This window comes from Ambystoma mexicanum, chromosome 4q (assembly GCF_040938575.1).
Source record: "Ambystoma mexicanum isolate Mex_15411 chromosome 4q, UKY_AmexF1_1, whole genome shotgun sequence".
In the NCBI taxonomy this organism is placed as follows: Eukaryota; Metazoa; Chordata; class Amphibia; order Caudata; family Ambystomatidae; genus Ambystoma; species Ambystoma mexicanum.
The window spans coordinates 1,189,767,515-1,189,781,236 of NC_090928.1; the positions used below are offsets into that span (position 1 = coordinate 1,189,767,515).

At 45.5% G+C, this 13,722-nt stretch overlaps 1 protein-coding gene across 1 annotated transcript in view; it reads right to left on the minus strand.

Moving 5' to 3' along the window:
* Positions 1–13,722, minus strand: part of DNAH8 (dynein axonemal heavy chain 8) — an 8,835,797-nt gene that overhangs the window by 7,800,538 nt on the left and 1,021,537 nt on the right. The window contains exon 7 of the mRNA XM_069608756.1: positions 3,677–3,840. Coding sequence (XP_069464857.1) covers positions 3,677–3,840 — 164 coding nt within the window. The remainder of the gene's footprint in view (positions 1–3,676; positions 3,841–13,722) is intronic.

Here is a 13,722-nt window from a genome sequence, read left to right on the forward strand (position 1 = left end):
GAGGGGATCCAACAGAAAAGATATTTTTATTGGAAGTTGTGAGTATAACACTTGGCAAGGCAGAGCGTGTGGCGCTAAGAAACCTTAAGAGACCCCAAGCGAACACAGTGCAAATTATGTCACTCCCCAACATCGTGCAAGAAGAGCTAAGAGAGCAAGACTAAGTGTTAATTGAGGACTGTCTAAGACATTCCAAAATAGGGAATATGGAAAGGCTATGGAAAGATGACCTATGGGGAATCTGGGAATACTCAAGATTAACTGTGAAATGTGATAACCATTAGCTTAGGGAGAGCCAGCTGAGTGATGACATGCACAGAGAAAAGAAGAGAAGAAGAGACGTTAAAGCTGAGCATAACAAGGATCATCAGAGAGAAAATAGCTAAAACAGATGATGGGAACAAGAGACTTTAAAAAAAGAAACTCTTTTTAGTTTGTAAATTGTATGAACTGTGCATAAAATCATGGATGAATTTTGCGAAAGGCGAAATTGTGTTGGCTATAAGATTAATTTAAAAAAAAGGAAATATTTGTTTTTGAATTTTTATATGATTTGTGACATCATCACTGGTGACCATCCGTCACAGTAAATAACCCCCACATGTTTCCATCCTAAACACCAGAGGGATTAAGCCTCTCACATGGATTATAGACAGTGACTACTAACATGAGTTGCAGACGGGGATCGGTTAAATGTCTGCAGGCAGGGAAATCTGAAATTCACAGCATTTTTTCAGTTCCCGTGGATGCAGCGGTTTTCCCGTTCTTAAGGATTTCAACAATATTTGCATGCGGCTCATTGCACAATTCCCTGCACAAATGTGTTACTGCAGACTTTTGCATGTCCCCGTGGCAAATACACATGAACTCATTGTATAGCAAATGTATCCCTTCACATGAGCACTGGTGGAAATTTGCACACATTGACAGACCCACCGCAGGGATTTAATAAATGCAAATTTGACAGCTGAAAAAAGTAATTTTTCCCACCTCTAGTTGCAGAAAGCCTCAAACCCCCCACCATTCATGAGCCAAAGATACATTCACACCACAGCCTAGGCACTGGGAAGAAAATCTAAGGTTCTGCAAATCTGGTTGTCTTTAAAAAACGCTAGCACAAATTGTGCCTCTACCCGAGTATCCATGAGCGTCCACTTCAACATTTTAAAGGTGGTTACTTCCCCAGTGCCATCGCCTTTTTCTAATAGAGACATGGGGTTTCCCATGCTGCTCATACATGCCAAAGACCATTGCAACAAACATTCATTGATATTGTTACTGCTAATGGCTACATGTCTAAAAGTAGAATTATATTAGTGCTTGTTAGGGAGAATTCTCTCTTTAGGCTGAATTTCCTAACCTAGTGAGTCCCCCAGCAGCTTTGCTGGATTTCTGGAGTTTGCTTTTTTTTTTTTCTCTCTCCTGCCAAGAGTGAGACTCTTTTTCCCACTCTTGGACATGATTTATGGTGTTCCTTTGACTGTTAATGTGTTTTATGGGCTATGGGGTCCTTTACTCCATAGGGTCTCATGTGTTTTTACTATGTGTGTTACACAGCACCCTCCGTGCAGTAACACAGGGGTGTCATAGTGACACCCCACCATAGACTCCATACCCTGGGACTGACTACTGTCTCCCAAGGCATGTACCGTCACCATTGGCTTTACTAGTCCCAAATTATGAACAGAAACCAGTACAAACCATCATATTGTGGACGTACTGGTCGGGGCAATTCGATTGCCCCGGGGTCTGTTAGTCGAGGGGGCACGTCTCCGTCCCCCGTGATCGAGTTTTGGCTGGTGGCAGTGGATACTACTTTTTATATTCGACCGCGAATATATCCCTATGGGATTTTCCCATTGTTCGAGGCTACCAACTTTAATTATTTAATTCGCATAGCCTCGAACATACCGTCGGTTTATTTATTTAATATTAATTCGCCGGTTGGTATTTTTTGCCAGGACTCGATTCTAAAATGGCGTTTGTGTTCTCTTCTGTGACTCCAACCCAAGTCGAGCCCTTTGTCCACTTTTTGGCGGGCTTCTCCACAGAAGCCTCCAAAAGTGGTGCCACTCTGTCTGGGTACCACAGGTGTGTGGGAGGGGGTTTAGGCACCCTGGACTGAGTTACCTTGGTAACTCAAGTCACACTCTTGTGTGATTGGCCCAAGTGGTGAGCCGGCCGGCTCACCACTTAGCATGTTTGATTGACAGCTAGGCTGAGTGAATGGGGGTGTGCTGCATAAAAGCAGGGCTTTGGGGACTGGAACTTCAGAACTCGCCACAGGACCGAAGAATCCGACGAGGGAGAAGCTGAGCCGACTTACCACGACGACACCACCGGTGGAGCCTTGTGGAACCGTCTCTCCACTTCCCGACGACAGAGAAGATCTCCCGGCTGGACAGGCTTCTTACCCTGACTGGTGGGCACAACCAGTTTACCTTCTGCTCTTCGCATCCCAGGCCGTCTTGTGGTCGAATTGCCCATGCCAAGCACCCCGGCAACCGGATAGCCACTTACCACTGGACTGCAAATAAAAGGACCGCTCCTTTCACCTGAGAACTCCGCGGCTGGTTTCTTCCCTGGCAGTGCAACAGACTCCTGTCTTCCTCCCCGTCGAGATCCTCTCTTCCCCCGGACGAAGCACTGACTTGCATCCGTTGCCAGGAACAATTGCCCCCGCTGGAGTATTCTCACCACTTTAAGGTACCGTGTCCGCCAGGCCTCGCTTTCTAAAGATTGCTACAAGCTAATAATAACCCCTTAACCTTCTGGACTGGGCTGACCACCTTGACCTTCTAACTGGTCCCTTTCTTTTGGTCCAACTCTTTTTTGAACCTTTGCAAGACTCTTGTGCACTTCAACTGTGTGACCTTGGACACATTTCGTTCTGATCCTCTTAAAGTGGATCCGGCCTTCGGAACTCTAATTTCACGGTTTTACTTGCCTTCCTCTCTTGTTTTGTTGGGATCTGTTTCAAATTATACTCTGATTTTCTCTCCCTTTTAAAACAAATTATTAGAGTGCCATCTGCGTTAAGCGCTCACCGCTGTCTGAAAATAAGTGGGGCTTTACTTAAGACTTGTCTAATATTCTTCTAAGGGAGTGTATATCTTTTAGTGAGCGTGTTTTTGTATTGCTTACTATTAGTGCCTGTGTGTTTTTCTAGATGTGGTTTTTAAATAAATAATTATATCTCTTTTACACCAAGCCCTGGTCAGTGTTATTTGTTCTACTGTGTTCTTTTGCCCTATTGTGAATACTCTGTATACTGCCTAACTCTTCTTGAGGGAAGTCTGACTGCTCAGCCACAGCTACCAAGTGAATCTGTGTGGTACAGACTGCTACCAAGTGGGTTTACTGCCAAACACCTGTAGTCTTAAATCTTTTGCAGTGGTCCCAGAGGGAACTGCACAGGTTTCGGCCTAACAGTGCTACTTTAACAAGCAAGGGAAATATCATACACTTTGAAAAGGGGAGATATCCCCTAGTCAACTTTATCCATTCAGGAGTCATTTCAAACTTGATAGTTAATTTGTCAGTCAGTGAGATGGGGAAACAAGGGCTTGTCAAACTCAATACGCCTGGTTTTGGAAATGTAAAGCATTGTGGTGTTTTCACAAAACAAATCATATCTTCTATGCAGAAAAATATTGAATCATATGAGCCCTCTTGCCTGTTCAATCTGTTTATACCACATCTTTACTACATCCTCCAGCATGTGGACTATATCGGGATTAGACGCAGCAGCCATCATTTCTTCAAAGGACTGTAGTTTGTCAAAATCAATGGCATCAACTTTTTTTAATTCTACAGCTCCATCAATGCTAAGTTTGGCACCTAGAAAAATCAATGGCAACAAAGACGTCATTAAAGCTTTCAAATTGTTTAAACACTTCATTTAATTGCAAAAGCATTGACATCAACAAAATATTCAGAAAAACAACTTATAAGAATTCCTGCAGAACAATCTCATAATCATGGAGTATGTGTTGTATGCATCTGTTTAAGTGGATGTTAAACACAGCTGGTTTTCAAGCACTGCATGTTCTAACATGACCGCCTGACTCAAAATGAGCCCTTCAGTGTAACCTTGAATAGCTGGATTCACTGGCTTGTGGTCATCTTTAATCAATTCAATGGAGTATAGCTATCATGTACACATTTCCAAGTGAGGGACATGTCTCTGAAAGGCTAACAACGCTGGCATTGCACCGGTGGAATGTGCCTAACGTTGGCCCTGGAATTCATTGTAGCTTGAAGCAAACATAGGTTCAGAAGACTCTACAGGGATGTTAGTTCACCAAAATGCCAGGTGTAGCATAAGTGACATAACACACCTGATGACATCAATGGAAGTGTTATTACACAACCTTTGGCTCAGGGGACATCAGATTGTGTGATGCTGGGGATACTGGAATGCAGACAGCAGAGGCAGCAGCATAATCCTGTAGCTCCTGGCCCTCTGCTGCTACTGATAATATTGGATTATAAACACTAAGCAAAAGATTGAAGTAGCTGAGAACCCTATACCTAAGAAATCAGAGCCAACATCAGAGATGAATGGAGTTCCTAGCACTCAAGATATCTACTCTATGCTACTTAAAATGGCTCAAGACATGGGTGATGTTAAATCTTCAATTAATGATCTATCTAAGAAAGTCTTCCAGCTGGACAGTAGAATCATAATCCTGGAAAAAGGTTCAGCCTCTATGTCTTCGGAAATGACTGGAAGTTTCAGAGCTTATAACACTTTTAGAGATGAAGTTCAAAAAGGGAGAGAAAAAGGCCCTGAAGATTAGGAACAAAAATCTAAGACTTGTAGGAGTAGAGGAAAATACAAGTGAAGACGTATTACATCTGGTACTGGAAATATTGAAGTTCTGCTATGGCTGTGACCAAATAACCCCAGGAGATATAGACAATATCTACAGAGTTGGGAGAAATACTGGCCCAAAGGCGAGGGAAATTTTAATCACACAGATGAACACCAGGACAAAAGAGACATTCTGGGAGCTGCAAAAAAGAAAGGAAGCACCTATTTCAAGGGTAACCAAATATTTGTGTATCCTGATTACCCAAGGGAGGAAATCCTTTAAAGGGGCCAAGAAATTATCAAGGCTTGTGGGCATTAAGGCTTTCCTTAATAGGGCAAATCTGCTGACCCTGGCTCTGCCGGATGGTGAAAGGAGCACATCTGACCCTAAAGAGGCCATGAAATGGTTGGAGCCATTAAAAGATGAACAAGTTACTTCTTACCTTGTAACGTTCTTTCGACGGGATGTTCCTCCGACGTATTCCTCATCTTAGATATCTCCTTCCAGCTCTGCTGGCCTCGGAAATTTTTTTCTCTAGAGGGCGCTGCGCGTCGACGTCCTCCGAGTCGATGTCCCTCGACAGCCGCCGTATCGACGTCGACGTCATCCTGCCTATAAAGGCCGTGCGCAGCGTCAGTTGCTCAGTTCTGTTTTGTAGCCCACAATAATATTTTCTGGACTAACTAATCACCCTGAAGGAGCGTAAGCTGCAACAACAAGGGAAGTAGAACTGCGGGGATGGATGGGAGGGTCGATGAGGAATACGTCGGAGGAACATCCCGTCGAAAGAAATTTACAAGGTAAGAAGTAACTTGTTCTTCGAAGGGATTGTGTCCTCCGACGTATTCCTCATCTTAGATAGGCTCCCATAGCAGTATTCTATTATCGGAGGAGGGAGTACTGACTTCACGCTGTCTTCTATTGGTGAATAGAATGCAGTACAGCCATTCCAAACCTAGTCTCTTGACTGGAGGAGGAATCCAAATTGTAAAAACGTGTAAAGGTATGGACAGACGACCATGTAGCGGCCGCACATATGTCTTTTACCGGCACGCCTCTTTTGAGGGCCGATGAAGCTGCAATAACTCTGGTCGAATGAGCCCTAAGGTTTTGAGGTGGCTCTTTCCCTGCCAGTTTATAACACTCCAGAATGGCTAGAATGATCCATCTGGAAATGGTCTGCTTAGTTATTGGTAGCCACAGCTTGTGACCTGCGTAACCTACAAACAGCTGGTCTGCCTGTCTTATCCTGGCTAGTCTACTGATGTAAAAACTTAAAGCCCTCCTAGGGTCTAGCCTGTGTAACCTCTCTTCCTCTTTCCCCGGGTGAGGAGGAGGATAGAAAGATGGTAGGGTAATCTTCTGAGTGATATGGAATTCAGAAACCACCTTTGGGAGGAAGTTAGGCTTCACTTGCAGGACAACTTTGTCTTAGTGAAATATTGTGTGAGGGGGTTTACAAGAAAGAACTTGTAATTCGCTCACCCTTCTAGCAGATGTAAGTGCTATTAATAAAACAGTTTTAAGGGTAAGGAATCTTAACGAACAAGAATGGAGAGGTTCGAAAGGTGTACCCATCAGGAAAGTTAGTACTAAGTTTAAATCCCATAGGGGAATTTGGAATGGTCTTGGGGGATAAACATTGGTTAACCCCTTTAGAAACTGTATTACCAAGGATAATTTGAAATAGGATGGTTCTTCCGCAGTACGCTTAAAGATGGATAGCGCTGCGAGATAGCCCTTAATGGTGCCAACGTGAAGGCCTGAATTTGCCAAATGTAGTAGGAAGGACAAAACCATTGGTGTACCACATGAAAAAGGGTCGATATTCTGTTCTCTACACCAGCTGCAAAATCTGTTCCAACGGCAGCGGTATAAAGACTTTGTTGCTGGCCTCCTTGCCGAAAGCAACACCTCCATAACATCATCAGGGAGGTCCCAATCCTTGTACCTCAGCCTTTCAGAAGCCAAGCGTGAAGGTTGAGGGTTTTGATGTCTGGATGGAGAACCTGACTTCCCTTCTGTGAGAGTAGGTTCTCTCTGAGTGGAAGTCGAATTGGAGGGCAGATGGACAAGTCTAGAAGGTCTGGGTACCACGTTCTCCTGGCCCAATCCGGGGCAATTAGGATCATGGTTCTCCGGAATCTTCTCAACCTCCTGATCATTTGAGGAATGACAGGGACCGGTGGGAACGCGTACAGAAGCGGAAACTCCCAGTCCACTATGAACGCGTCTCCCAGAGGACCTCTCGGGGGAAATTCCCTTGAGCAGAACAGGTCGCATTTCCTGTTTAGGCTGGTGGCGAACAGATCTAACTGAGGGGTTCCCCAAAGGGCGAAGATTTCTTGAAGGACTTCCTGAGCTAGCTCCCACTCGTGGGAGACTGTGTTCTGCCTGCTCAGAGCGTCCGCTGTCAAGTTCTTCTCTCCGGCTAGGTGAACTGCCGATAGAGAGATTCCTTCTTGGATTGCCCAAAACCAGAGCTGCATCGCCTCTCTGCACAGGGGTAGTGATCCTACGCCTCCTCTTTCGTTGAGGTAATGGATGGCCACCATGTTGTCCGTCATTATCAGGACGTTCTTCCCTTGTACAGCTGGCAGGAACGCCTTCAGCGCAAGTCTGATGGCTCTCAGCTCTAACAGGTTGATATGTAGTCTGGACTCCGATGGAGACCAACGACCGCTGATGGTCAAGTCGTTGGCGTGAGCTCCCCACCCCGTGAGTGAGGCATCCGTGACTACTGTTATCTCCGGCCAGGGTTGCCAAAACTGTTCTCCTTTCAGAATGTTCTCCTGACAGGCCCACCACTGAAGGTCTCGAGCCACCCTGCCGGGAACCTGAAGAAGATCTGTCATTCTCCCTGAGAATTGTGACCACTGAGTCCTCAGTGCCCACTGGAGGGATCTCATTCTCAGGCGAGCCTCTGGCACAAGGAAAATGCAGGATGCCATGAGGCCTAGCAACCTCAAAAAGTCGAAGGCTGGGAGACGTTGGGCATGTTGGAACTTGGTAACCATCTGTAGAATATCTTGAGCCCTCACCTCTGGTGGCGAGGCTTTTCCCAGGGAAGTGTCCAGGATCGCTCCTATCAACTGGAGTCTCTGCGATGGTATCATTTGTGACTTCTTTAAATTGAGGGAGAAGCCCAGTCTGTGAAGGAAGTGGCACACGTGATTTAGCTGGATCTGAGCTTGTTCCGGAGAAACATCCCTGATCAACCAATCGTCCAGGTAGGGGTAGACGTGAATCCCTTCCCTCCTTAGACTTGCAGCCACTACCGACATTAACTTGGTGAAGACCCTCGGGCGGAGGTCAGCCCAAATGGCAGCACTCGAAATTGATAGTGAGAGTTGCCAATTGCGAACCTCAGGTATTTCCTGTGTTTGAGATGGATAGGCACATGGAAATAAGCGTCCTGAAGGTCCAGAGATACCAACCAGTCCTGGAACAGAAGGGCCTGGAGGATCTGAGAAAGAGTGACCATCTTGAATTTGTCTTTTCTGAGGAATTTGTTCAATTCTCGCAAGTCCAAGATGGGTCTCAGTCCTCCGTCTTTCTTTGGAATGAGAAAGTAAGGGGAGTACCAGCCCTTGTTCCTCTCCGTTACAGGTACCGGTTCTATGGCACCTTTCTCTAGCAGGTCCCAAATTTCCTGCAAGAGGAGCGGATCTGGAGCTTTCTGAGAGCTGATCCCCGGTGGATGACTCTGAGGTATACGTAGGAAAGGCAGGCAGTAACCTTGGGCAACTATTTCCAATGCCCAAGCATCTGACGTGATAGCGTGCCATACCGCCAGATGTTGAGTCAACCTGCCTCCTACAGGTGTCCTGTGAGGGAAGTCCTCAGAGTGGTTTTGAGGCGGCTGATTCAGGTGCCGATGGTAAAGAGGTACCTGCTGTTGCTGCGGCTTTTGAATATCTACCCTGTCCACCTCGGGTAGTTCTTCTTTGTCCCCTTTGAGCCGGTCATCCTCTACCTCTTCCGAATGCAGAGTAGAAGCGAAAGGACTTGCCCCTCGCAGAGGTTCCTGTGGGACGAAAAGGAGTCTGACGGATTGCAGCTCCTAGGGATTTTGCTGCTGCTTTTGAAGTTTGCAGTTTTTCTGAACTGTCATCCGCCTTTTTCCCGAACAAAGAAGAGCCATCGAATGGCATGTTCAAGAGCCTGGCTTGCACATCTGGGGCAAAACCAGACTTTCTCAACCAAGCGAATCTCCTGGTTGATGTACTTGCCGCCATTGCTCTGCTGATACTGTCAGCCGAATCAATGCCCGTCTGGAGGGATTCGCACATAGCGTCTTTACCGTCCTGTATAATATTCAGGAACGCATCCCTTTCTTCTCCCTCCGGGATGCAGTCAGCCGCTGTAGAAGCACACTCCCAAAGTGTATGGCTGAACCTAGCAAGGCTGCAAGTAGCATTAAAAGATTTTAACGCCATGCTAAATGCTGAAAAGTCTTTCTTTGCCATAGCGTCATATTTTTTATCGTCCCTGTCCTGTGGGACGGTAGGATGAGCCGTCTTGACATCGGTAGAGGATGCTGTCTGTACCACCAGACTTTCTGGGGATGGGTGTTTAGACAAAAACTCTGGGTCTGTAGAAGATACCCTGTACTTTGTAGACAGTTTTTTATTTACTGCTGGTACTACATCTGGGGTTTCCCAGTTTGTCATGATCTTCCTCTGAAGAGCTTTATGAAAAGGCACCACAGGATCCTCCTGTGGGCCTTTGTCAAGAATATCCGTGAGGTCATCTTGTTGGAAAGATTGTGAAGGTGCAGACCACCCCATTAACTTTGTGATCCTGGCCATTAAGGCTCTATAGGGGGTTTCAGCATGCTCCCCCGGGTCTGGCTTAGCAAACTCCCCCTCAGGGGAAGTGTCTAACCCACTTGCCTCATGTAAGGAATCATGAAGATCCTTTAACCTGCGCTCTTCAGAGGAAAATTCCTCTCTAATTGGGGTTACAGGTCCCTGCAACTCAAATGTGTCATCCTGTTCAGACAATTCACCCTCTTCCAAAATTGAGGACATAGTTCTCAATTGTTCTGAACTCATAAAGGGAGTAAATCCCATTTCCAAGGCAGAGGGTGCCGAACTTGTCATTATCGGCCTCGAAAACGTCGATGTCGTCAACGCAGACGTCGAAGGCTTCGAGCGTAGCGTCGAAAACAAAGGCGGAGGCCTCGAAGACCTCGACAGAATTGGAATTCTACTCGACAATCTCGAAGCCATCGACGTCGAGGACCTGGGGATAGTCACTGGGTGTGTCGTAACCGTGACTTTTCTTGGCGTCGACGCCGGTGTCGAAGCTGGCTTCGGGTCGACAGACCCGTGTGTCGAAGGTCCCTTCGACAACGGCATCGAAGACATCGACCTCGACGTCGACAGAACCCTCGTCGACGGCATCGACGGAACCTTCGAGGAAGGTTTGGAGGTCATAGTCCTACTCGAGGGTTCGAGACGCGCTCGAGAGGTTTCCTTCGCCGGGTACTGCGACTCGCAGCGTTTTTGACCTTCGGTTCTTTCGACCAGAGCATCGCTCTCGGCAGTCTTCAAGGGGGTCGAGGCCGCTTTCTCGAAGGCGCTCATCATATTTTTTCGGAATTCCTCCCATTCAGCCCGGGAACTATGTTTCGTGGGGCAAGGGATTCTTTTTGGCGAAAAAGAGGAAGAGGAAGACGGAGAAGGGGATCTTTGACGTCTCCTCTTCGAGTGCTTCGATCTCGAGGAGTGATGAGACCCACTCCGAGACCTGGAGCGCGAATTGTGAGGAGGAGACGAATGTCTCGACTTCGTCGACGAAGAAGAAGCTTTAAAAGTCTTACCTTTCTCCAGCTTCCCCCTACGCTCCTTCAGGGCCTTAGCTGTCATGGACATACAGTCCTCGCATTCCGAACAATGGTGTTCAGCTCCCAAACACCACAGACAAACTCTGTGAGGGTCAGTCAACGACATCTTTTTCCCACAATCTCGACATTTCTTGAAGCCGGATCGAGGAGTTGTCGGTTCCGACGAGGAAGCCATCGAGTACGGATCGAATGACTCGAGGTAAATAGGATTAATCTGACTAAGAACTGAGCAACGGTATTCCGAGGCACTGAGTAAGCGCGGAAAAACGGAACTGAGCAACAGACGCTGCGCGCGGCTTTTATAGGCAGGATGACGTCGACGTCGATACGGCGGCTGTCGAGGGACATCGACTCGGAGGACGTCGACGCGCAGCACCCTCTAGAGAAAAAAATTTCCGAGGCCAGCAGAGCTGGAAGGAGATATCTAAGATGAGGAATACGTCGGAGGACACAATACCTTCGAAAAGTGCATTTAGTGCTTTTAATTTCTACGTTTCATTTGCTTCAAATATTACCACATCAAACTTTTTATTTATTAAATTCAAATTGATAGTTAAAATGGCGCTGATAATACAAAGCCGTTGAAAAGAATCAAACTTTTTCGTTTTCAAAATAACACTAACCTTCCTGATGCTGTCTACGGTGCTTCAATACACAGCGCTGAGGGATTAGAAAAAAGCACCTTCATACGTGCCTAATACGTGCCCACAATGTGTATCAGGAAGTAAAGCTGTCTCGTCCGAGGCTTCCTAATACGACTCTGCACTGCTGTAAGAAAGAAAGGCTTGTTGTCGGTAAACCACCAATAGTGCGGCGTGCTCATTTCATAAGTGAGTTCCTTAATAATACGATTGTACGGCTGTCAGATAACTACGGATATATTCCATTCTTGACTTAGTTTCTATTAATGACTCGATAAGTGACTAGCGAGTTTACAGGGCTCTTGTATCGGAAGGAATGCTGGTTGATTAAACTGCCAGTCCTGATGACACATTGCATTTGAATCAGAGACCTGTCACACCGAGATCCTATATTGCTCACTATCCAACTGCTAATACACCTCAGCGGCCTGCAGGAAACTTCCCACCACACCCGTGATTGCGGACCCGTAACTGCCGTTCACAGATGAGCTAACCTGACTCTGTCCTCATCTGTTCTCGTCTGTGATCCATTCTTGAGACAGGAGGTTGTACAGCTCAGCTCTGTGGCTGCTGCATACACGCAGGTTCTCGCCTAATTCAAGTCCAGAGCTCCCGAGAAGAACACAGGGCGATAACGTGCCTTCCACGGCAGAAGTACATGTGCTTCCCCATCCCCATGCTCTGAGCCCCCCCCGGTCCCACATCACCCAGGGCCAACAGGTGCTGGAGCACAGTATGCCCTGTCGGGGGATGGTCAGAGTGAGAGGAGCCTTCATCATTTCTTGCTGTTTTTATGTTGTAACTTTGAAACCTTTCACTCCCATATATCATACCGTTGAAATACATGAATGACATTTTAAATGACATGGATTACATTACAGATATTATCCATCAAAATGTCTACAGAAAAGTTAGAGTCCTCACTTATACACTAGTAAAGATTATTTACAGAAGCTATATGTAGGTTATCATATCTCTTTTCCTGCTAATGAATCAGTTTGCTAAATGTGTATACATTGCAAATGTTGGTCATAATTCAAGGAATAGCTGGTTAATTAACATCTGTTAGATTCAATGTATCTAACGTATCCAACATTATATATTATACAGATGATCTAAGGATACCTGTATAATTTGGGGATGGATGACAAATGTTCTTTGCTGTGTGTTGCTACTTATGCATTTCTAATGTGTCATATCATAGAGATTGCCCCTCTGGTGTAATGCAGGGTACTGAGATCAATAATGATATAACAGGCTTTCGAGTTGGATGAAGTGTTGGGGTGTTGGGGGTTTCATGTGACCAATGGTTGGAGATGTGGGATTATATAGGACTATTCGATGGAATTCGCCAGGTGAGGGATGGTCTTTATATGTAACCATATTGGCCCATATTTTGATTTTTAAAAGTTGCCACGAGATACCTACACCCTTCTATTTGTCCCATGCACTTCTATTGATCCTAAACTTAGGTATTCAGTATCAGATGAACATTTAAGGTACTGGTTGATTCTCTGATGATGGAGGGCTGGAAATGAGGGGTGGGATGCGGGTTTGGATGGGACTATTAGTGTGTGATGCTATTGTAGGGGAGCCGTGATGTGGGCGATAGGTGATCACTATATTTGGTGCTGACCCCTTATTCTAATGACTTTGCTGGAAATCCTAGGCCATGTTGGCCTTCCTTAGATCCACTTAAAACATATGGACTGACAATGATCACTGAACATATTTGTATCATCTATAGGCAATTCTAAGGGTATGGGGATATACATCATTAGTGGGTTGTGGAAAACACGTTCTTGATTCTGGGTGTTAGGCCTGATGCTTTGTAATGATCCTTGGCCTAGCTACAAGTGTTTGAAGTTGGTGATAAGCTACCACTGATTCACGATCATAAGTATATTCCGGAGGCTTAATTTCCTATAGCTAATTTTTAGGAATGATAATTATATTTGGAGTAATACATGTGATTCATGAATGGAGTCTAGTCTGTTCATGTTATCACTTATGGTTTTAGGAACACTGAAGAGGCTATACTGGTTTAGGATGTTGAGGAATATCTACTAATATAGAGTGAATGGAGGTAGATGATGTAGTAATACAGGCTATATTAAGATGGTTTGGAAATGCAGCAGTGTTAAATGGGTCCATAAAAAAGGCTAGATATTTCAGAGGGACAAGTTCCTTGGAGACAGCTGAGATACTTTTTGATATTGCTAAGCTACATTCTGTGGGTGTCCTAACATATTGATTGGTATTTATATATGTATTGAGTGTTATATGGATATTGGTTGTTACGTATTTATATATGTATTGAGTGTCATATGGATATTGGTTGTTACGATTGACTAAGCCTGAAAGCTGATATGAATGCATCTTGTTTATGACAAAGTCAATTGACATGTGTGGG